The 23,235-nt window shown below is 43.7% G+C and overlaps 3 protein-coding genes across 7 annotated transcripts in view; 2 read left to right on the top strand and 1 right to left on the bottom strand.

The window, feature by feature from the left end:
* The first annotated feature begins 2,521 nt into the window (after nt 1–2,521).
* Nucleotides 2,522–9,276, top strand: NFE2 (nuclear factor, erythroid 2). The gene is made up of 2 exons (XM_072654904.1): nt 2,522–2,635; nt 7,912–9,276. Exons 1-2 carry the CDS (start codon nt 2,522–2,524, stop codon nt 8,923–8,925), a joined length of 1,128 nt encoding a protein of 375 aa, XP_072511005.1. The 3' UTR covers nt 8,926–9,276.
* A 3,297-nt stretch (nt 9,277–12,573) lies between these two features.
* Nucleotides 12,574–19,810, bottom strand: HNRNPA1 (heterogeneous nuclear ribonucleoprotein A1). Of its 4 annotated transcripts, XR_011977198.1 has the most exons (12): nt 19,628–19,810; nt 18,890–19,006; nt 18,515–18,661; nt 18,176–18,386; nt 17,981–18,073; nt 17,798–17,890; nt 17,299–17,373; nt 16,873–17,031; nt 16,155–16,307; nt 15,618–15,683; nt 12,986–13,064; nt 12,574–12,698 (listed from the first exon to the last, which is right to left on the bottom strand). XR_011977198.1 is itself a non-coding variant. In XM_072654905.1 (11 exons), the coding sequence occupies exons 1-10, from the start codon at nt 19,640–19,642 to the stop codon at nt 15,628–15,630; spliced, it is 1,119 nt and encodes a 372-aa protein (XP_072511006.1). In that variant the 5' UTR covers nt 19,643–19,810; the 3' UTR covers nt 15,054–15,386; nt 15,618–15,627. The 4 variants fall into 4 exon arrangements, 2 of the variants coding, with proteins under 2 accessions (XP_072511006.1, XP_072511007.1); XR_011977199.1 differs by lacking the exon at nt 16,873–17,031; XM_072654905.1 differs by lacking the exons at nt 12,574–12,698; nt 12,986–13,064 and adding an exon at nt 15,054–15,386.
* Nucleotides 19,811–20,186: 376 nt separating this feature from the next.
* The window catches only part of CBX5 (chromobox 5), a 31,690-nt gene continuing 28,641 nt past the window's right edge, over nt 20,187–23,235 (top strand). The window contains exon 1 of one of the 2 annotated variants that reach the window (XM_072654912.1): nt 20,187–20,435. The gene's annotated coding sequence lies outside the window, so the exon portion shown is untranslated. The remainder of the gene's footprint in view (nt 20,436–23,235) is intronic. The other variant, XM_072654909.1, reaches the window with a different exon arrangement.

Raw genomic sequence — 23,235 nt, 5'->3', positions numbered from 1 at the left:
CCTGAGGAACGGGGAAGACAGAACCTCAGGAAAAGGCGCTGAAAGGGAAAGGATTCTATGGCCAAGGGAGAGAGAAAAACCATAAAATTATAGATCTTGGGTCACAAAAGGACCTCAAGACATCATGCCTTTTTACACGTAGGGCACTGTCTTGCAATTAAAGATGAGACAACAGAGAGTCAGAGGGTTTCAATGACGTAGGCAAGCTCATATAGGCAGTTACTGGTAGAGAGAAAAGCAGATCCTAGGTCTTTTGCCTGATGACACCCTGAAGGGGGCAAGGGCAGAAGACCCTTCCAGGGGAAGTCAAGAGAGAGAGAGAGAAAGAGAGAAGTAGTCAGGTTTAGCTTGGGGACAGGTTAAGGGAAAGAGGGGGCAAATCTACAAAGTAAGAGACATTCCCCCTACCCCTCCCTTAAAGGGACTCAGGAGTGACTGTTCTTCATTCACTTTGCTTTTACACAATTTCCGGCCAGAGCCCAAAGTAGGGGGCCAGAGGTTTGGGGTTCCGGTGTCGAAATGGCATCAAGAACAGAACACAAACACCCCACCCACTTGGCCCCAGGACACATGGGGATTCATCCTATGACTACACCCAGACTGAACTCAAGTAGGCATTTCTCCAGGGTCAGGCCCATGCACACTGTGGCCTGGTGGAGGGAGGTTGGGAGGGAGGCAATGATATTGGGACAAGTAATTGGAGGAGATCAGTGAGGGTAGGGAATTAGGGAGAAAAGAAAACACTGGATGGAGAGTCACGGGGTCAGTTTTTAAATCCAATGTCTGTCCATTGTTAACTGCATGAACTTGAGTCTAAGTTGTCTCTAGTCAATAGCTTCCTCCGCTATAGTAGGAGAGGGATGACGTGTCTAAGGCCCCTTCAGATAGAAATCTACAATTCCATGATGCAGGGGATAGAGGACACCAGAAGAGTAGAGAGAGTCAATAGGGGAAGAAGGTAAAGGGCCACTGGAATGATCCTCATGTTTCTGGGCATTATTCTCCTACTTTTTTAATATTACTAGTAAACCTTAATAATACCTTATACATACATAAGATCCTTCCTGGTTCTCACTAAATTGGGTTACTGAATACTACTCTTTGAGTTTATCTGTCTAATTAAAAGGTAGAGTCTATGTTAATTAACCTGGTTGATTAGGAATGTCAGCTTCTGAGGCCATACATACTGCCGAGATCATTAGATCATTTCTTTCTTCAGGTATTATTGAGGGTTTCTACTATGCTGAAGGATTGCTAATAAAAGTGAGTTTGCCCTCCATTCTCCTAGCCACTAGGTCTCTAACTCTAAATGATGAAGAGATCCCTATTGATGTCTCCCTCAAACCCCTTCTGCTCAAATTTCTTCTTATCTCTTTTTGCTTGAGTCTTATTGAGAAACCCAATGAAGATGATGGCTGTCTTGACAGCTTTTAGAGGTTAGGACAATTTTTTTCTCCCACTGACTCCCAACGACCTCTCCTCAAATCTCCTCACCATGTCCTACCTCTCCCATCAGAGAAAGGATGAGGAGGAAAAGGATGTGGGCTGGAGAGAAGAGGGCTGAGTTGGCTAGAGAAAAGCAGATTGGGAACGGGGATAAGGGTAATGATCCCCATGTCTCCAAAAAAGATTCCTCAGTGGATGGAACCACTGGAAATACCATAGGGAAGAATGTATTGAGGTTAAATAATAAGAACTTCTGAATAAGCAGAGTTGGGAAATGAAAGAATGAAGAAGGAAAACTGGAGACAGATTTGCTTCGAAAAGATCTCAGTTTAAAAAGAAACTTGTTTGTATGGGCTGAGGAATGGATAAAATGACCTCTTTGGGCCCACAGGCATAGAGGTTATGCCTAGAATATGCCTATCTTCCTTTTCCTACTCTGCTCTTTGCCCTAGGGCTGATAACTTCTTATCTCCCCCAGCCAGGAGGAGCCTAGGGTGGGGAAATAGGAGAGGGTTATCGAGGACCAGGCCTGGGGTTGAGGTAGTTGCCTCTTTCCAAGGCACTACCCCCTTAAGAATCTCATGGTTCTTACATGTCCTAGGAAGAAAAAAATTAAGATTCAGGAAAAGAGAGGCAAGATGGGGGAGAGAAATAAATAAATTCCTGATGTTGTCCCAGAGAAAAAACCCTAGATTCCTGGCTCCTTCCCCTGACTATGGAGGTGGCTTGAGGATGTGAGGAGGAATGGAAGAGAAAAGGTCTTTAGTCTAGGGAAGGTCAGGGACCTGCTACTGCCTCTCCAGGGACAAAAAATTTATTTTACAAGGGGAAGGTGGATTCTGTGATACTAAGGACTCATAAAAGGAGGTGGTCAAATGAGGGAAGTCTTTTCCCCTTAGAGGATCTCTCAGGAGTCAGAGAGTTGGTAGGCGTGAAATGCCCCTTCCCACCTACGCTGATGGAGGTACAGAATACACTCTGGTAGGGGAGATCCTCACCCTCTCACTTCATCATTTCAGGTTGCTTGGGTGACCTCGGCCGGGGGGGAGCCTTCCCTGGCTCCTGGCCTGGTAGGATGCCCCCGTGTCCTCCACAGCAGAGCAGGAACCGGGCTCCGCTACTCGCTGCCCCAGAGCTGGGAGAGATGGAGCTGACCTGGCAGGAAATTATGTCTATCACAGAGCTGCAGGTGAGAAGGGGAGGCTGGGCAGCAGGGATGGTCAGGGGTCTAAGGAGAAGGGCTAGGAAATGCAGATGCCTTAGCAGGAGTAGGCCTGAATGGGAGATCAGGTGAAAATCAGCCATGCCCAAGGCAGGAGGTGGGGATGGGGGAGGGCTTTGGGCTAGGTAAACAAGGGAGGAGGTACTAAAGGGGGGGTGGGGACAGAAAGGGGGTACCTGTGGGTGGTGAGGGAAACCTAGGCTCTCTCCACTGCTTTCTTTCCTCTCACTTTTCTTGCTTGCCCACCTCCTTTCCCCTTCTTTCTCTTTCCCGTCGCTATCCCCCTTCCTTTTCTGCTGCCTTACTTAATCCCCCTCCCCATACCTTCTTACTTCCTACATCATCTCACCTCCTTAACCTCTCCCTACTTAATCTCGCCTTACCCCTCTTCTCACCGGTGCCCCTCCCCCCAGGTAACCGAGTCTGGGGCCTTTAAGGGAGGACGATGCAGGGGTCCCCTCCTCCTGCTGGTCAGACAAAGGGGTATCTGTTGAACAGAACAATGACTTCTTTGTCCCTGGTTGGGTAGGGATCTGGGGTGGCCGCTGGCCATGGGCTGGGGGCAGTTCTCATAGCAAGATGACTGCATCCCTGCTTGGACTGACTGGCAGATGGGAGAGAGAAAGATGGAAGCAAGGGCAGGAAGAAATTGCCCCAATCCTCCAGTCTTGGATTGCCCCAGGGCTCTTCACCTCCAATTCTTTGCCCCTTTCTGACTCTCCTCATCTCCCCACCCCCCAGTATTATCCCCTTTTCCAGACCTATTTTTCTTTTCCTCAGTTCTGGCCCCCTCCTCCCCCCTCCCCCAATATATCCCACTCTTCTACATGCCCCATTCTTCTGTCACTTTCCCTTCTAGCTCACTAAAATGCCTCCCCACCCCCATCTCCCTAAATTCTAGGTTTCTAAACCCAGATGATAATCCAATTTTATAATGTCCTGACCCACTCCTGCTCTCACATCTTACAAAAATAACTGCACTATAGATTCAGGGGTCCCTCATGGGATCACAAGAACTCCTCTGTCTCAGACCACCTCTACCAGACTGCCTTCCACTCAGCAATTGTCCTAGCCAATTGGCAGAATTGTCCCAAAAGAATTTGGCCATAGGAGAGGTTTGACATCCATCCCCCTGTCTCTACACAGAAAGCTTCGTAGGATTATAGAATCATAGATCTAGACTTGGAAAAGACCTCTAGTCCAACCTACTAATTTTACAGATAAAGAAAATGAAACCCAGTGAGGCTGACTTGACCAAGGCCACACGAACAGACATGTTATGAAACTAGGTCTTCTGATTCCAGAGACAGTACTCTTTGTATCGTAATGTACTACTCTACTTCCATCTTAGAACAATGAGGATCTCTTTTAAATTTTAAAACCTTCCCCCAAAAGATTCTACAAACTAAATGTTTTGGGTAACCCTTCCATATTAAACTCAGTATTTTCTGTAATTGACAACACCAACAATGTAGCTAGCATTTTAGTAGTGCATTTAGATTTGAAAAGTGCTTTACAAATATTACCTCAGTTCATCCTCACAATAACCCTGGAAGACAGGTGCTAATATTATCCCCATTTTACAAGTGAGAAAACTAAGGCAAATAGAGGCTAAGTGACTTGCCCAGGGTACACAGCAAGGCAGTATCCAGTCAGGTCTTCCAGACCCAGGGTTCAATCTACTGCGCCACCTAGCTGCCTCTTTATTTGCATTTTTGTCTAAGGATTCAGGGATTCTTCTTATCTTTTATTTGGGTCAAGGACTCTTTTGGCCATGTGGCGAAGCCTGTGAAACCCTCCTGAGAATCATGTTTTTTAAATACATAAAATAAAATATCTATAGCATTGCAAAGGAAATCAATTGTAAAGAAATAAAATTTATCCAAATTTTTATTTAAAAAAGAAGTTCTTGGACCCCAGGTTTAAGAACCCCTGCTGTAGTCAGAACTCAGTGAATAGGCCATATTTTCTGTCCCGTCCTATGTGCTATCTATGACCCCCAACTTCTTGCCTTTAGACTTTATCTTTTCAGATCCTTCAATCAGTCATTCAGTCAACAAACATTTGTTAAGTATTTACTGTGTGCCAGCCATTGTGCTAAATGGTGGAAATACAAAGAAAGGCCAAAAAAAATTCTAAAAAATTAGACCCTCCCCTCTAGGAGCCCACAGTCTGAAAGAAGAAACAACATGCAGAGAGAAGATATATGCAAGACAAAATGGAGATTATCACAGAGGGACAGCACTAACATTTAGCAGGGTTGGGAAAGGCTTTTTGTTGGTGGGATTTTAACTGGGACTTGAAGGAGGCAGGAGACAGAAACAAGGAAGGAATGAATTCCTTGGGGTCAGGGGGTGGGGGTGGGGGTGGTACTGGAAGGGGTTTGGGTCAATAATGAAAATATATGGAATTGGGAGATGAAAGTGTTTTGTTGGAAAAACAACAAAGAGAAGAGTGTCACTGAATAACAGTATACGAAAGGCAGCGAGTTGTAAGAAGAACGGAACGGGGGAAGGTTCAGGTTATGAAGGGCCTTAAAAGTCATAGGAGTTCATAATGAATCCTGGAGGTGATAGGCAGTCACTAGAGTTGATTGAATGGGGTGGTGGGGTAGGCCCAGTATGTTTAAGGAAAATCAGTTTGATGGGTGAGGGGAAGGACTAGAGTGGGGAGAGACTTGAAGCATAAAGACCAACAGCAGGCAGTTGTAATAATCCAGGTAGGAAGTGATGAGAGCCTACATGAAGATGGTAAGAGAAGGGGGCATATGGGGAGATGTTACAAAAGTAAAATCGATTAGGACAGATTGGTTTAGGAGTGTGTGTGTTGGGTGGCGAATGCAAATTGAGAAAGGAAGATAAGCCACCCAAGCCTGGATGCCTTAGTGGTGCTTTTGACAGTAATGGGAAAGTTAAGGGAAAAAGGGAAGGCTTGGGGGTAAAAATAAGGAATTTGGTTTTAGACATGTTGAGTTTAAGATATCTATGGGACATCCAGTTGGAGATGATCAGTGGGCAGTTGGAGATGCCAGACTGAAAGTCAGCAAAGATGTTAGGGATAGATAAAAAGATTCAAAGAACACGTACATAAAGGTACTAATTTCATGAGAGGTAATGAGATCACCAAGGAAAACAGTACAGAGGGAGAAGAGAAGAGGTCAAAGCCCTATAAAACACCCAGTTACAGAGTATAATGTGGAAGAGGATCTAGCAAAAGAGACCCAGAAGAAGCATTCAGATAGGTAGGAGGAGAACCAGGAGAAAGCAATGTCATGAAAACCCAGAGAGAAGAGAATATCCAGAAGAAGAGGGTGATAGATGACATTAAAGGTTAAAGAGAGGTTAAGAAGGATGAGGAGAGAGAAAACACTATTAGATTTGCCCATTAAGAGATCCTGGTAATTTTGGATTTCAGTTGAATGATGAGGTCAGATCCATACTTTAGAGTATGAAGATGAGAGTGAGAGGAAAAGAAATGGAGACACTAACTGCAGACCATCTTCTCAAGGAGTTTAGCCCCCGAAAGGAAGAGAAAGATATAGTGAGAATAGATAGATCAAGTAAGGATTTTTGAGGATGGTGGAGATGTGAGCATGTTTGTAGGCAGAAGGGAAGGAGGAAATAGATAGGGAGAGAAAAGTGAAAGACTAAGGATGAGAGGGGGTAATCTGCTGGAGAAGACAGGAAGGAATAGCATGACTTGTGCATAGAATGGTTTGCTTTGGCAAGGAGAAGGACCACCTCTTCATGTGAGATGGGTAGAGATGAGGAAAAGTGCAGAAGAGGGAACTCTCCATGAATGGCCTCAAATTTTTCAGTGAAATATGAGGCAAAGGTCCTCAGATTAGACAGCCACAGGAAGTTTGAGGAGGGATGAAAAGGTTTAGAAAAATCACCATAATAATTGGGATAGGGAATCAGTTTAAGGAATTGTAATAAGATTACCTTGCCACAGTGACAGCCCATTTGAGATTATGTAACATAAATTTGTAGTGGACCCATTCAGCAGTTTCATGATTTTCTCCAGCTTTGTTCAGTAGCACATGGGTAGGAGTGAAGGCAGTGGAGGGTGAGAGAAATCCACTGCTGAGGTTTGGCAGGGCAAAATGGACAATAATAGGGGTCTCTAGAGAAGAGGACAGTATAGGGCTAAAATGATTCAGGGAGGAGAGTGCAGCCAGTGCAAGGGTGATGGTCTGGGAAAGAACAGAGGGCTAGAGAGTTTGGAAATTTTCATGAACACAATGGACTGTATTGAGAGTTGTGAGGCAGAGGAAGAAGGGGAACAACAACAGATTAAGAAAAGATGAGGGAATTTTTAGTTTCCTCCCATTCCCTCCCTCTCATCTCCCATCTTCCTAATAATTCCTGTTTCCCCCTCATCTCTTTCTCTCTTGCCTTCAAATGTTCCCTGACCTTTCTATGGGCTGGAAGGAGTATATGTGTTGGGGGTGGGATGAGGAGTACATAGGTATCTGTGAAGAACTTAACTTGCAGTGCTAGATTCCATCTTCCAGGAAGAAAATACGGGCCTCGATATGATCTCTAAATTCCATGTTTCCTCCCAGAAACATACCAATTAGCAGTGGGTAAAATATCCCACAAGGGTGCTTTCTGTGGATTGCCAATGCTTATAGGGGTCTGGCTTGGGAGAGACATCACCCTATAGAAGCCTTTCTTGCCTGGACTCCCTGGATGAAGTGCCTGGATGTGTGTTCTGGGCAGGCTAGGAAGCTTGACTGTTATATATCAGGGGATGAAGTTGAGTGTAAGACTTGGGAAACCCAAATGTGGAGAAATCAAAGCTAAGACCAGAGAGAAGGAAGCTGAGTATAAGGAAATGAGGACTGATTATAGGTGATGGCAGCTGAGGGTTGAGTGCAGGAATAGGAGGGCTAAGAAAAGGAATAGGGGTTGAATAGGACAAAAGGATACTGTGGGATTGAGGATAAGTATAGGGAAGTAGGATACATGTAAGAGATGGGGACTGAATATAAGTGATAAAGGGCTGAGTGTAGCAGAATAGAGGTTGAGTGTAGGGGATGGGGGATGCTAAATGGAATAGGAAACTGGGTGTAATAAATGGGGCAATGCATGATGGGGATAGTAAGATAAGTAGAATGGTGGTAGGGATGAGCATGAAGGAATGGTAAGAGGTGCCAGAAATGGGGGTTCTTGGGAAAACTTAAGCCTAGAAAGCCAAGGCTTCTTTCACAGTAAACTGACCTGTCTTTCCTTCCACAGGGCCTTGATATCCAAAATGAGCCAAACTTTGAGTCCCCAGTGCCATATTCTGGTCCTGCACCTCCTCCTGCTTATGGACCTTGCCCTATTCTCCCTGACTCTGGCAACCACCTCACCTCACCCTATGAGGGTCTCTACCAGGACTTCCCTCCATCCTCAGCCCTGGTTCCAGACTCTCCCTATGTATATGGCAGCCTGGCCCTTCCTGTTTCCAAGCCCATGACCCTCTCAGGACTCCTCAGCGAACCTCTCCCCAAGTCCCTGTCCTTACTGGATATGGGGCTGCCTGTGGGACCCACCAAACCCCAAGAAGATCCTGAATCTGACTCTGGTTTATCCCTCAACTACAGTGATGCAGAATCCCTAGAGATGGAGGGAATAGAAGCTGGGAGACAGAGAGGAGAGTATGTGGAGATGTTCCCAGTGGAGCACCCCTATCCACTCATGCCTACCTCTATAGTCCACTCCAACTATGCTCTGCCACCTCCTGAGACTCATTTGACTTTTGAACCCTCAATGTGCCCCGGAAGGGTCAAACCCTCAGGTCGAGGAGAGTCAGGAAGCAGAGATGAACGCAGGGCTCTGGCCATGAAGATCCCTTTCCCCACTGAGAAAATTGTCAACTTACCTGTGGATGACTTTAATGAGTTGGTGGCTAGGTATCCACTGAGCGAGAGCCAGCTGGCCCTGGTCCGGGACATCCGGCGGCGGGGTAAGAACAAGGTGGCTGCCCAGAACTGTAGAAAAAGGAAGCTGGAGACCATTGTGCAGTTAGAACGAGAATTGGAGAGGTTGGCCAGTGAACGAGAGCGGTTACTTAGAGCCCGAGGGGAGGCCAACCGGACCCTGGGGGCCATGCGCCAGCAGCTGGCAGAGCTGTACCGAGATGTCTTCCGGAGGCTACGTGATGAAGCTGGCAATGGCTACTCCCCAGAAGAATATGCCTTGCAACAGGCTGCTGATGGAGCCATCTTCTTGGTGCCCAGGGGACTCAAGATGGAGACATCAGACTGAATTGGGGGGAGAAATTGGGAGGGAAAAGAAATTGGAGACGGTAAGGTGTGCATTTCCTTCTTCCCCTTGCCTCATCCTTCTTAGAAAGGTGCTCCTCAACTTAGCCCTTCAGGGCAGAAGCTGGAGAATTGATTTGGAGGGCTCAGGAAGACGGGCATCTCTGGGGAAGTAAAGGGTAGGGGTACAATTGTGGTAACTACAGGAAAGCCTGGTTTGGAGTATGTAGGAAGCCTGGAAGCTGTCTGCTCTCTTTCTACTAGGCTCCCTCCCTTCAGTTCCCCAGACAGGCCCCTCTACCTCCAAGGACTCAAATTAAGATTTGAAAGATAAAGCATGACACATAAAATGTTATTTGGTCTTCTTTCACTTGTATAATTTGGTCAGTGCTGGGCATCAGCATAGAGCCTGCTCATAATCCAGAGTTGTTGGGGATAAAGAAGGGGTAGGGGTGTGAGGAGGTGGCTAGGAGATCAATGGAGATTTTGGTTGGATCCTGGAGAATAAGTCTTGTCTCTTCCCCAATAACAGAAGGTAGAAAATAGTAGGTTCTGGGGGTTTGATGTCTGTCGTGATCTCTGCCTCTTTCAGACCAGGAAACCCTGTTGGTACAGGGTACTGCAGCTGGTATAATACTTCTTCCATCTCCCTATTTCCCAGGGACATTCCCACTAGAGAAAAGATAATTTTTTCCAAAGCCTGGGGTCAGGGAGTGTGAGGACCAAGGAGTGGGAAGGAAAAAGGCATTAATACATCCTATCCTTCCCTATCTATGAAAGTCCATCAGTCTATATTCTAATGATATCAGTGCAGAGCCTAGTTGTAGAAGAGAGCCCAAACAGATCTAACAGGCGTTTTAAGGCTCCCCCCACCCCAACCACCACTGATCCTTACTAGAAAAGGTGTGATAAAATTCTCACTTTATAATGAGCTTGCTTTAATTTGTTTGACCCAGATCAAACATTCCCTGAATTCACACACTACTTGCCTCTCTCATACAAATTAACTCAGAATTTCAGGAGAAAAAGCTAGCCTAGGAACATGCCTTGGTTCCAAAGGTAAGAGTCATCCCACTGTAGTTTATAATAGAAACAACTAACTGCACAAAAGAGATGGAGGAAAAGACTAGCAAAGTGAGACAATAGAAAGACTTGATACCAGAATGGACTATCAAAAAAAAAAGCTGGTGAGTACTGGGGGTGGAGCAGGAGACTAGCAAAGTCATTAAGCAGATGAAGTAGAGGTGTAGAGTGTTGAGCTTGAAGGGGGAATAAAAGTTTACTCAAAGTAATTCAAGTGTGCACTCCCATTTCAAAAGAGAGGGTTTGAACTGGAGTAAGAGAGTGCAATTAGACAGAAGGATCCAGATCCTGAACAGGATAGACTGACAAATGATAAAATAAAAGATTGACAACCTGGTCTGCAAAGCAGGGGGTGGAGCTAGACTATTTATAATCTTGAGATCTCACCTTCCCTTTCCTCCGTTCTAAATACCACCACCACCTCTAACCAGCGTTCCAGGATTTGTCATTACATTCAAGAAATTTTACTTCTCCCCTAAATCCATCGTGTTGCAACCCTCACCCATTTTCTCTTTAAAGCATTGGTTCAGACAGCTAGATAATTCCAAGTGCTCCATTCCATCCAATGGTGATTTAGAAATTATTTGGGTAGCCTCCACTCCATTGGTGGCTTCAAATCTGACATTAATGGAGCTGCTGCACCTTGGGCTGGAGGGGGTTGTCTTTACTGTCTAGAGTCTGACCTTCAGCTTCCTGAAATCTGATTTCAATTTAAAGGGCTAGTCATTCACCAGGCTAGGAACTGGACAGGTAATCTCATTAGTCTAAGGAACTCCACCTTCCATATAAGGAAATCATTTACCTGGCTTTAAGACCAGTCTTCTGTCTTATCAGTTTCTAAAAGTAAAACATCAACTTATTCATGTACAAGATTTCCTAATAGCTAACATTTAAACAGCACTGTGTGCCATAGTTTACAATGAATAATAATAGTTCCTATATATGTAGTGCTATGTACCAGGCACTGTTTTACATTTTATCTCATATGGTCCTCACAACCCTAGGCAGGAGCATGTATTATCCCTATTTTACTGATGGGGAAACTGAGGCAGAGGTTGTGACTTGCCCAGAGTCACGCAGTGTCTGAAGCCACGTTTGGAAATATGGCTTCCAGCCTTCAGGCCCAGAGCTCTATCCATTGTCACCTAGCTGCTCCTAGTTAGTATAGGTAGGACTTGGGTTCCGACCTTGATAGTTCTTAACCTGGGGTGCCATAGATGGAAAAAAATTCCTTTATCTCAATATAATTAGTTCATTGTAATCCCACTGAGAACATGTTCATGGTGTAAAAATCCCAAAAAACATAAAACTTGAATAAATGATCTAAAGACTTTTCTGGATCTGTCTACACAACAGACTTCTTGGTACACCAAATGGAGACAAAATGCACTTGTCTAGTTAGAAGATGCACAAATGAACTATGAGCTACACTTAAATCCAGGATGTATAAGTTGGGCTGTTACACTGGTAAGAAAACTTCTTGGAAACAGCTGCATTTGATTTGAGATTTAAAGTATTATTCTACTATGTACTGGTTGAAGAACAGCTATTCGAAGGCATAGGAAACAGTGAACAAAGGCAAACAGTATTTTAAAATTGATAGAAGAGCTTGGAAGATAATGGCTGCTGAAAAGGCTTTGAAAGCTAAGCCTTATGGAAGAAAAGGCTGGACCAGTGAAGATAACAGGAGCCTTGGCTCCAGAACCACCTTGGACACTTTGCTAGGTGGTTCTGGTGACTGTAGAATTGAAGGCCAATACTTGCATTATCTAGCTATGGTTGATCTAAGAAAACCATTTGCTAACCCGGACACTTTGCTAGGTGGTCCTGGTGACTGTAGAATTGAAGGCCAATACTTGCATTATCTAGCTATGGTTGATCTAAGAAAACCATTTGCTAACTCGTAGAAATGATTCTTAGCCTAGTTTGCTTCATGGTAGTCCCCAAGAGCAGTGTTTTTTTACAGGCTAGGTAACTGATCCTCATATAGTATTAGGGGAGAAGTCTTGTCAGGAGACATGAGTGCATCATGGAGCCAACTTAAGAGCTACTCTTAGGAGTGAGGTAGAGTGAGGCTGTTGTGCAGCAAGCAAGCTACATCTAATTAGATTATTTTATGTGATGTAAAGACTGAAAACAGTTTTCAAACCTGGGGGTCTTCAGCTAACAGAATACCAATCTTGATTAGAACCTTTTCATTCTAAGCAAGTATAGCTCTTCCTTTCCTACCCTCCCTTATGTGATCTTGGCTGATAGGTTTTCATACTGAAAGAAAGCTAGAGGACACAGTACTCTAGACATCAGCTATGACCTGTCACTTCACCTCAGTTTGCCCCAGTTTTCCCATCTACAAAATTGAGATAATAGCAGCTGTCCTCATGGGATTGTTTTGAGATCAAATGAGATAATTGTAAATGTTAGCTATTATTCAAGGAACAACAAAAGAATGGCCTAGGGGTTCAGGTGTGGCTCTGTGGCTCCTAGTCTTATATAGTGTTACACAGGTCAACTTTTCCCAAGTTAGTTCAGAAGGTGCTGTAGGTTCACAGACATGACAGGAGGCAGATAATTAATTTAAAAATTTTAATATATCCATTCTTAAATTTTGTGAGCTGCACAGCAGTCAAGAATCAAGTCAGCTGCTTACCAGCTAAATTTACAAGTGGCTTCAATTCTGGACCTTAAATGATGTTCCTGCAAAAAGAAAAGATTTCATTCAACAACAGGCACCTACTGGGTATACAATTACTGTACCCTCAAATCTTTTAACCCTATCCAGATAAAACCTGGATGATTTACTTGTGCTGTGTGCTATTACCACCTTGTCTTCCTCATGGAGAAAGCTGGCACTGAGGAACACCTGATTCCTAACCTTAGGACGTTCCTCCCCCCCTCCCCCCCAATTCTAACCTTAAACATCATCATTATTCACCATGGTTTCCCCAGTTGTAAAATTACTCACCGCATTTTAGCCAACTTACATTTTAAGTAGCCACTTGAATAAGCCAAAGGCCTCTAGATTTTAGAGGGCTGACCAGGTAGGGACAAGCAACTTCCTTCCTGGAAAAGTAAGAAACTCTCAGTATTACCTCCTCCCTAGGCTAAAGCCAATTTCAAAATACCCACCCTCCCACCCACCCCTTAAGGAATACACCCAAGCTAGCCCTTTGCAAAAATTAAAAAATTTAAAATAAAAATGCTTAAAGGGTGTTCCTAAGGCATTATTGTGAGCCACTGAAGGGGAAATTGGAAAGAGGGGAATAGAGGCCAATACTTTCAAGCATGATTATCAACCATTATAATTATATTGTTAAGATTTAAAGTGCTTACTGGCTCTCATGGGTATTAATTACATTAGATTTCATCATCAGGGCAAGTGAAGACACTGGAAAGGGATGAAGACTCTAGATGAGTACAACTAGACTGGACTATTTTTATTTGCTGGGCTCAACATGTTATTTTAGCAAAAAGAAACAGAAACAAAAAGAAACAAAACAAAAACACAGAAAACAACTATAATTTCAGACAAACTATATGGACATAAGTAAAATCTGTTCTTACCTACCAGTATAGCAATAAAACCTTTCCTTCTGGCTCTGACTGCTAGTCCTAAGAGTCAGATGTGCCTTACTCTTGTCTGCCTCCTTCCTTCCGATGGGCACTGAAACTTCTCTCCCTCCTAGCTTTCATGGATCGTGCCGAGGCCTGCCCCTGGCTTATCTCTGTACACTTGACTCCATACCACAAGTGTCTAAGCGCGGAGCCATTCGCGCTCTACTTGCTAGCAGTTCCTAGTAGCTGAACATCTCCTGGATCTTTAAAGCCATTGATTGTCACGACTCCTGAGGTATCTGCAAACTCCCTGAACAGTTAAGGTTCCACCTGCCATTGCAAACTCAGCCAATATCAAACCCAAGGGACTAGAAAACTTTTAACAGCATAACCATGCTTCTTCCCACCCCCTCCCCCCCACCCCCTTCCCTCCCAGAGACTCATCCCCCATCCACCCACCCTTCCTCCCCCATCTTTTCAAAGATTAGTTAAGGGATAGGGTAACAAAACCAATGGAATGGAATACACAGACCTATTAAAATAAAAGCTTTTTCTATTCTACAGGATACAAAGTCACTGGGATAAACAAAACAAATTGACTAAATGAGGGAACCAAAAGGGTTTAAGAAATGGATCTTAAGAGCATGTCTCTTCTAGGAAATGGGATTGAAACTGGCCCAAACTCAATACTACACTGTATGACAGAGGCAGCCACCTGAGTTGGATGAGAGCCTGGGTGACATGTTGTACTTAAAAGGAAAACTGCAGTTTCAAGATAGCCAACGTGGTCAGTGAGATACTTTCAAACAGCCCCCCCCATTCAACTCAAAAATAATTTGAGACCCCCCAGATATTGAGGAATGACCCTACAGCCCAATCACCCTTGTGAAATGCAAATCAAGTAAAACTTTTTTTTTTTACCACTGCAGTTTTCCTTTAATGATCCTTAAGCCTCAAGGCAGAACATGACCCTCAAACCAAATCATGAACAGGATCTGAGAAATGTTACTCCCAACCTCCCCCCATCCACCCACCTCCCCGGGCATTTTCTTCACTGAGGTGTGGCAATAAGCCAGTTGACTGCTAGGTAGGTGGGAAAGGAGAATTGAGTCAACTTTGTGAGTCCATAACACAAAGGGGTCTTAGAAGTTTTCACTTAATGTTTTCAAATCATTGCCAATGGTCATGCATATTGGAGGAGATGGACATTTTTTAAAAAATCAATTCTTAACTGAAGCCTTGTGGGAGAACTTATAAATTTTAAGCAATCCATAATAGCCAAATTGTGAAAATTTCTTGATTTTAGGTTAAGTATGGGGTCTGAGGCTTTGGCACTATAAAATGCCAGTCACATGGCAAGATTATAAGGCACTCAATGGAACTCACAATGATTTATGACTATTTTAGAATAGAAGGGACCTGCCACCACCTTGGGTCTAACATGCTTGTTGGGGCAGTTTAGGGGGAGCTTCGAGTAGACTAACTTAACACAGCACATTTAAAAAAGACACATTTATTCAGCGTCATGATCAGACTATTACATTTAGCAATCAACAGCATGGGTGCAAAAAAAAAATCTACATTAAAACCCTTTGTTGGAATGCTTTACACTTTCCACAAAACAGAAACTAAAATAACCTGTTATACAATTAGTCACAAATACAGTCCTGGTGTTTTTTTTGCCCATACACAAAAAGTATTGTCTAAAACATGTCTTCTTGTAGCAGCTAGGCCCTGCCACCACTGTGCTTGGCTGAGTTCACAAATCTGTTGTAACCTGTAGCTTCCCTGTCACTTCTCTGGCTCTCCTCTCCTGCTAAGCTTTGTTTCCTGTTGAACAATACGAATAAAGTTGTTAATCTAAACACATATTAAGACTCAAAGCTATAATCCAATAGCAAGTTTTGTTCCCCATAGATTTTGCTGATCTGAATTATTAACATCAACAAATTTACTGCAATTACAAATGTTAACTATGTTGCACTGCTAGCTACATTAGTATTACTGGGTTCATTAATAACTGTAAAGCTCAAGTGTGAGATGAGAAGGCTTAATACTTACCTAATAGTAATTAAAATCTTCTGCCACTGCCATAACTACTGCTACTACTGGAACCACCATAGCCACCTAGGGACAAAAGCCTTTCAATTAGTTGAAGTTCCCACTACTTTTTCTCCCAGGTTAAGAATCTTACCTATACCAATTACTGGCTAAGGAGCTAACTGGAGTATAAGCCTTGGACATACGAAGTTACTTGCTATGACCCTAAGTTAGTCACTTTAATCCAGTGTCTTGAACTAACTCAAAGGTGCTTTTGATAATGGAAGTTTCTCCATGGGGAATTCACTACCAACTGAAAGCATAGGTATAGTTCTTAATTGTAGGAATTAGTAGCCCTAAGGGTAAAGGAGTGTTCAAGGACTTTTTATTAACCCTTGTCAGTAACCTCCCCATGTGGACCAAACTGTGGACCCTTAAACACCGGATCACAGAACTGTTAATTATTGGCTGTGCATAAGCAGCTTTGGCTATTTCAGTCTCTTATTCAGCTTTCACAAGTGTAGCACATTATTCAAAATTATAAAGCAAACATTCTACCTTGGTTACGTGGTTTGGCAAAATACTGGCCTCCACCATAAGGGCCTGAGCTCCTGCCTCCAAAGTTCCCTCCCTTCATGGGACCAAAATTTGAAGACTGATTGTTGTAGTTGCCAAAATCATTATAGCTTCCACCACCTCCAAAGTTGCTTCCTAGAAGAAGAAAAGAGGCATCCTAGTAGTTACTACTAAAAGGCAACCAGAAATTAATAAAGCATTGCCATCCTCCCACAGTTCTGAGTCACTGACAGCCTACATGTCCTTTGTGCACTCACTTTCCATACAGGATGAGACAACCTGTTGGGTAATCTAATCAGTCACAATACCCCTGGGTAAATAAAAGAGGTATTTCTCCAGGGTTTTGAGGGAAAAAAATTTTTCTGCTACATAATAATCTGATCAGACTATCACTGCCTAACACTGCTGGAAAATGTAGTAGAACCTGAAATACAGTCAAAACACTAAATCCTGCTATGGAAGCGACTTAGTAACCTAAGACACCATCCTGCTTTATCTAAAATACTTAAAAGGCAGGGAGTGAGGCGGCCCAGCTTAAAGCTGGGAGGAGGTAGCTTTCTGAAAACCAGGTTTCATGCAGTGCACTTGTTCAATGCTGTTAAGAGCATCAAACCCCAAAACAAGATTTTTTTTTGAAAAACTACAATACTAATCTAGACTACCACACCATAATACTTGTTTGGGTTCACTTGATACCTACCACTACCACCGCCAAAGCCGCCTCCGCCTCCTCCGTTGTTATAGCTGTCATAGCTGCCACTCCCGCCATAGCCACTGCCCTGGTTTCCATAACCCTGTCCACCACTTCCATAGCCTCTGTTTCCTCCAGAGTAACCAGGGCCGCCTCCTCCATAACCACCTACAGAAGAATACAATTCTTCTCAGTAAGACAAATTTGACAGTCAAAAAATACATGCAAGCTTAAAGGCTCAAGGCCAATACACAGCATGCATGTTATGTTGGGACAATCAGGTCAAGCTCAACACATGCAGCACTTAAAAAACAAAAGAAAGACAACAAAAAAAGCAAAACTAGGCCTGTTCTAATGGGGGAGAGGAAGGGCCAAGAATCCTTTTATTTACCCAACTTGATATAATTATATTCTAAGTAAGATTTTAGCACATACCATCATTTCCAAATCCATTGTAGCCATCTCCACTTCCACCATATCCTCCACCACCACGACTGCCGCCAAAACCACCTGGAAGAAAAAAAAAAGGCATTCAGTTGGGCATCAGCTATCAAACCTAAATAAAAAAAAAAAAAACCCAACAAAAAAACGAAAGAAAACAAAACAAAACAAAAACCTAGTCATCCTCATCCAGCCAAGTTACCTTTACTATAACCAACTTAGGTACCAAATCAAGAATAACACCATATCCAAACCACTGGTGACCAAACTATCTGCCTGAAGCCAACAGTCCAAAATGGTAATAAATCAGAGGAATGCTACCAAACAGGCAGCAAAGTCCTGACAAAAGTCCAGAAAGAAATAGTAAGGATGGTCACTAGACTGGAGAGGAAGCAGCAAAGTTTCTCTTTTCCACATGAATACCTAAAAGCTTTAACAGAAGGCCCAAACAAAATTAAAAGTACTGCTGCTTGCTTACTGTGAAAATACATACCACGACCACTGAAGTTCCCACCACGGCCAAAGTTGTCATTTCCACCGAAGCCACCCCCTCGGCCACCACCAAAGTTCCCAGAACCACTTCGACCTACGCGCACACACACAAAAAGACCACCCTTAAAAAACTGGAGACAATAAGCACAAGATGGCAACCAAACCAGTGGTATAGAAAACTTACCTCTCTGACTAGATGAAGCGCTGGCCATTTCTTGCTTAGACAAAGCTTTCCTTACTTCACAGTTGTGGCCATTCACAGTATGGTATTTTTGAACTAGGAAAAAAATCTCCAATTAGAAACACCTAACTGCCGGTAAATCTCAACAAAGAAGATTTACAAAGCTTGGTTACTTCCAATACCATTTGTGATACTCACTGACAATCTTATCCACAGAATCATGGTCATCAAAAGTAACAAAAGCAAAGCCTCTTTTTTTGCCACTGCCTCGGTCAGTCATGATTTCAATTACTTCAATTTTTCCATACTGTTCAAAATAGTCTCGTAAGTGATGCTCCTCAGTGTCTTCCTTAATGCCACCCACAAAGATCTTTTTCACAGTTAAGTGGGCTCCTGGCCTTTGAGAGTCCTAGACAAGACGAAAAACAATCGGTGGAAATGGCTAGGAAACTCACAATCTCGAGGTCGCAGAAGCCTTAAAGGACTAACCCAACCTGTATTATAAATCGTTACTTCCAAAAAGATGAAGGAACATACCTCTCTAGATACAGCTCTCTTTGGTTCAACAACTCTGCCATCAACTTTGTGAGGTCTAGCATTCATGGCTGCATCTACCTCTTCCACTGTGGCATAGGTAACAAAACCAAAGCCCCTGGAACGTTTGGTATTTGGATCCCTCATCACCTGAGACATTAAGGGAGCAGAGACAACATGTTAGTAAGCAGTAAAGGCAATAAAAGGCACAAAAGTCTCTTGCAAGTACAAAAGCAGATGATGGGCCACTGAGCTTCTTGCACTAACCAATTTAAGAGGAAGTTATTTCCAACAAAAGCACATTTTAAAGATACCCCCCACCCCCACGTGTGAATTTTTCTCAGGATGTACAGCCACTTCCCGGGCCTCAGCACTCACCACGCAGTCTGTAAGCGTGCCCCATTGCTCAAAATGGCTCCTTAGGCTCTCGTCCGTCGTCTCAAAGCTCAGGCCTCCGATGAAGAGCTTCCGAAGCTGCTCGGGCTCCTTGGGGGACTGGACGACACGATTCAAAGAATTGGAAAAGGGAAGGGTCTTTAAGTCATGGCTGGTGGTCGGGAGGGGGGGGGGGGGGGAATCGGCGCGGGACCCTGGCTGAAAGAGGCGCTGCGCTTTAAAGTACACGCGCCCCCCCCCCCCCCAGCAGGGGACAAAGAGTGGGCCCGAGGTTTACACTAGCGCCCAGGCCCGCCTGTCAGAAGCCCGGGTACGGGTGGGTAAAGAAAGGGGGCAAAAAAACAACGCATGCGCAACAAAGAGAGGGTGGATGACCGCGAATACAAACGAAAAAAAAAAAAACCTGGTCGTCAGGCAATCGAAACCAGCCCCAAATCAAGGGGAGATAAGGCCAAACGAGACAAAGGGTTTGGGCCGGTGGCACTCGAAGAGCCTGTAACTCGAGGACCGCGAGGGCTAAAGGCTCATGGCGGCCGGGCCTACAAAATGGCGACCTAGGAGGGGGGGGTGTGGAAGGAGCAGGCCACAGCGACAGCAGGCTACAGAACTCACGGATAAAGGTCGTATTAGAGGCGTATTGGGCTAAGCACCGTAAGAGGATACGGGGAACAGAACAGAGAAGAACGAGATAGCACAATCGTTGGGCTGCGACTCCCTTACCTCTGACTTCGACATGGTGAGAGCGGTAGCAAAAGCTTCAGCGATCCTTCTCCAACGGTGTCGAGAACAGAAAGGAGATAGCTAACTAGCGTTTCTGTCTCCCCACCTTCGTACCCGCTTTTTAATCCCGCCTCCTCGCGTTCTGCATTGGTAGACTCCTCCCCTCCTTGTCAACCATTGGATAGCTCCAATCATTCTAGCTACCGATTGGTCTATGGTAGCGCATCTTTGCGTAGCGTAATGCGTTGCGTAAATTCCGCCCCGAGGAAGCTGCTGATTGGCTTCTGAGAAGTTCTTTTTTTTTTTAAAGCGCCTGATTGGCTCTCCTGCCAGTCACTCTTGTTTGAAGGTAACCAGTTTTTTTTAGGTAACTTTAATTTTTAATTGTTTAAAATATTACGCTATATTTAGGGAGGAAAACACTATTAAACGTGAAAAATTAAAAAAATAATAAATGACTAACAATTACTTCTTGGGCTTCTATTCTCTGAGAGCGCATGCGTAGTGCCACAGCCAATTAACGCAAGCGCAGTAAAAAGACCTGACGGCTATTTGTACAACGTGTAATGGCGGGGAAGAACGGACCTATGTAATACACCTGCGCAGTGGCGGGAGTCTTGTCCCTTTATGCGCATGCGCAGTGGGCGGAGGAAGGGTCCTTCGTTGGATCGCGTGCGCAAGCGCAGCGGCGGATCCGTTTTGGCGGGCGGTTGGCGTTGCGCAGAAGGCGGCGGTGGTTCCTTGTGGTCCGGCCTCTTCGCAGAGGAACGGGGACAAGGTTAGGGTGAGAGAACGCTCTCAGTCCCGGGTAAGTGGAAAACAACCATGTCTACACTTCTAGGTCCTTGGAGCAATTCCAATCGGGCCCGTTATTGTGTGAAATGAATGGACCGCTGGGGTGGGGGGGGGCGGAGGAAGAGCGACAGGGTTGATCAACCAATAGGCGAACAGGAGGCGGGTGTAATTGTCCTGATGGCCTGTCCTCTCGTCCAATGGCTGTATAGGAGGGAACCCAATGGATGAATAAGATTGACAAGACCGTAGACCAATTGAGACTCCATTTGGTGGTTCTTAGTAACTGACATCGATCCTTGGGCCACAGGAAGGCGGGAGGCGGGTTCTTTCCTGAGCTGGGACGCTCTAAGCAAATTGGAGAGAAGTGCGCGGGGAGGTTGGGCTCGCCAGAGAGACAAGGGTCTGAGCCCAATGTGAGAGATGAGGGCTGGGTCTTTCAGATAGATGGACCAGGCGAATAGCCAATGGGAGGTCAAACCAAGGAAAGCGCGCGGGGAGACGGCCCAATCAGCGCTCTGGCGGGGGGTGGGTTTAGATTTGGGGTTCCGAGGAAGGAGGATTGCCTTTTGGGGGTGGGGATCCCTAGGGGATGACTTGTTTTTCACGGAGGTCTGTGGGCTTGCCCAGTCCCATCTGTGGTCCTGTTCTGAGGCTTGTAAGCCTGATTGATCATCAGTGCTTGCCTTTTCTTCGGCCCTTTTTCCTCTTAGGGTTCAGTGCAGGCCAGGGAAAGACTAAGACCACATGTTTGTCTACAACCTTGCTTTGTACCCTATAGGCACACTCACCCCAAGACCACATGTTTGCAACCTTGCCTTGTAACACATACTTACACTGCAAGACTACATAATTTTTCTGGAATCTTGCTTTTTAGCACATAACACCCTCATCCAAGACCACATGTTTGTCTGGAACCTTTCTTTGTAACACGTACATACACTCCAAGACTACAAATTTCTTTGGAACCTTGCTTCTTAACACACATGTACACCAAGACCACATATTTGGAGCCTTATTTTTTAACATAACATAGATATTTGTCTGGAACTTGCTTTTTAAGGCACAAATATACACACACACACCTTCCCCATTTCACCCCTTTTCTTTTGCAATGAAGGAAATTTCAGACCTCTCTCTATCTAGTCATCTGGTCATCTGAAACTACCTCACTTGTAAAATGAGGAAACTTCCCAAGTAGCCATGCCTTGGGGAATCCAGAAGCCTTTCAATAACCAGGATGAATCCTTGAGGAATTGAGGTGATTCCAGATCCACACTTACCTATTCACATGTTCGTGAATGAAAGAAATGTCATCAGATGCTTTGTTCCAGACTAGTTCAGTAAGGGTTAATAATTGAGCTTCTTTGGAAGTAGCATAATTTAGGAAATTTTATTATATAGTCCCCTCTGACTTTGTACACAAAAGAAATAAAATTTTAAAAAGACATTTGGTAAATAAAAACTCAAAATTTGCTTTCCTGCTCATTTCCATTTTCTGTGATCTATGCAAAAGATGAAATCTTCTGAGGAGGCCCTGTAATTTCCTTGGTTTAGGGAAGCACAGAGTAAGGAAATCAAACTCCTTAAAGTGTCAGAATTCCTGGGATAGTTTAAGTGACTTGCCGGGGAACACTCAACCAGGATATATGTGTCAGAAACTAGACTTGAACCCATATTTTCTTAACTTCAAGACTATCTCTCTATCCACAATAACAGGATGTATCTGAAAGTGATCTAACTAGTCACAATCTCAGTATTTGACCACAAGGTGTGATGTGAGATGAGTTAAAATTAATCATTATATCATTTGTTTTAAAGGTAGGAGGGAAATGAATAATTTGATTTAATACCACATTTGATGAGAATCTCATGTGAACCTTTATCTGCCTTTCATATAAACTGGAGATTAAACATAGGGAGAAAGAGATATGCCATATGATAGTAGTATTTGAAAACCAGATTAACAAGTGTGTGGACTCTTTATTTAAAGATCTGATAAATCAGATCTATAGGCTTCACATTTTCCAAGAAAAGTGTATTTTTTGTGTTTTCCATGTATGGTTGAATAAAAACAAAAATTCATTAAAATTTTTATTATTGTTACTAACCTGTGACCTGTTAATTGCTATACATTTGTATTGTGTTCACAGACGTTGAATGCTTAAAATGAGTGTGAATGTGCTTTTGTTCAAAGTGGACTTTATTTCATTATTTCTTTTATTTTCAGCTAGGTTGGACCTCTTAACAAGCCATTTTAATTAAGTGGTTTGTTCACACTTTTTCTTTGGAAACTAGGTCCCCAAATCACTCCCTCTTCCAGTCAAGAATGGACAGCTGATTTACCATCTTTGGGAAAAGGTGTCTTCTTTGTCTGTGAGGATTCACCTTTGCAGCCTGTTAAATATGAAATGTGTGAACATGGCAGTTTGAATGACAGATTAAGTGAGTAAGGATTGGGAGGCTGAACAGCTTCAGGTTCAACCCCAGAAGTTCTTGGTTGTACAGCTAAAGTAAGCAACAGTTCTTGATTTAGTTTGTTTTGTTGAGAATTTTCCTCTTTTTAAAAAAAATTTTTTCGTTACATATTAAGTTCTAAACTGTCTCCCTTTTACCCTCTCTCCTCATCCTGAACTTAGAGAAGGCCACCATTTGAGACTGATGTGTGTGTGTGTGTATGTATATACACACACTCTCTATATATGTATGTGTACATACACACACGTAGGCATATATGCATGTATGTAAAACCTTACACTATATACATATATATATATATATATATATATATATATATACACTTCTATTTATCAGTT

This window comes from Notamacropus eugenii, chromosome 3 (assembly GCF_028372415.1).
Source record: "Notamacropus eugenii isolate mMacEug1 chromosome 3, mMacEug1.pri_v2, whole genome shotgun sequence".
Taxonomy (NCBI): Eukaryota; Metazoa; Chordata; class Mammalia; order Diprotodontia; family Macropodidae; genus Notamacropus; species Notamacropus eugenii.
The sequence above is the reverse complement of the archived record's forward strand: the minus strand, read 5'-3'. Positions and strand labels throughout refer to the sequence as shown.

What these genes read in the sequence shown, in the direction of transcription:
- NFE2 (XM_072654904.1), top strand. Translation starts at nt 2,522, where the DNA reads ATGCCCCCGTGTCCTCCACAGCAGAGCAGGAACCGGGCTCCGCTACTC. An exon ending in TGTCTATCACAGAGCTGCAG is followed by an intron (nt 2,636 to 7,911) that starts GTGAGAAGGGGA and finishes TTCCTTCCACAG; the next exon opens with GGCCTTGATATCCAAAATGA.
- HNRNPA1 (XM_072654905.1), bottom strand. An exon ending in AGAGAGCTGTATCTAGAGAG is followed by an intron (nt 18,387 to 18,514) that starts GTATGTTCCTTC and finishes CGTCTTGTCTAG; the next exon opens with GACTCTCAAAGGCCAGGAGC. An exon ending in TGGGAACTTCAGTGGTCGTG is followed by an intron (nt 17,374 to 17,797) that starts GTATGTATTTTC and finishes TTTTTCTTCCAG; the next exon opens with GTGGTTTTGGCGGCAGTCGT.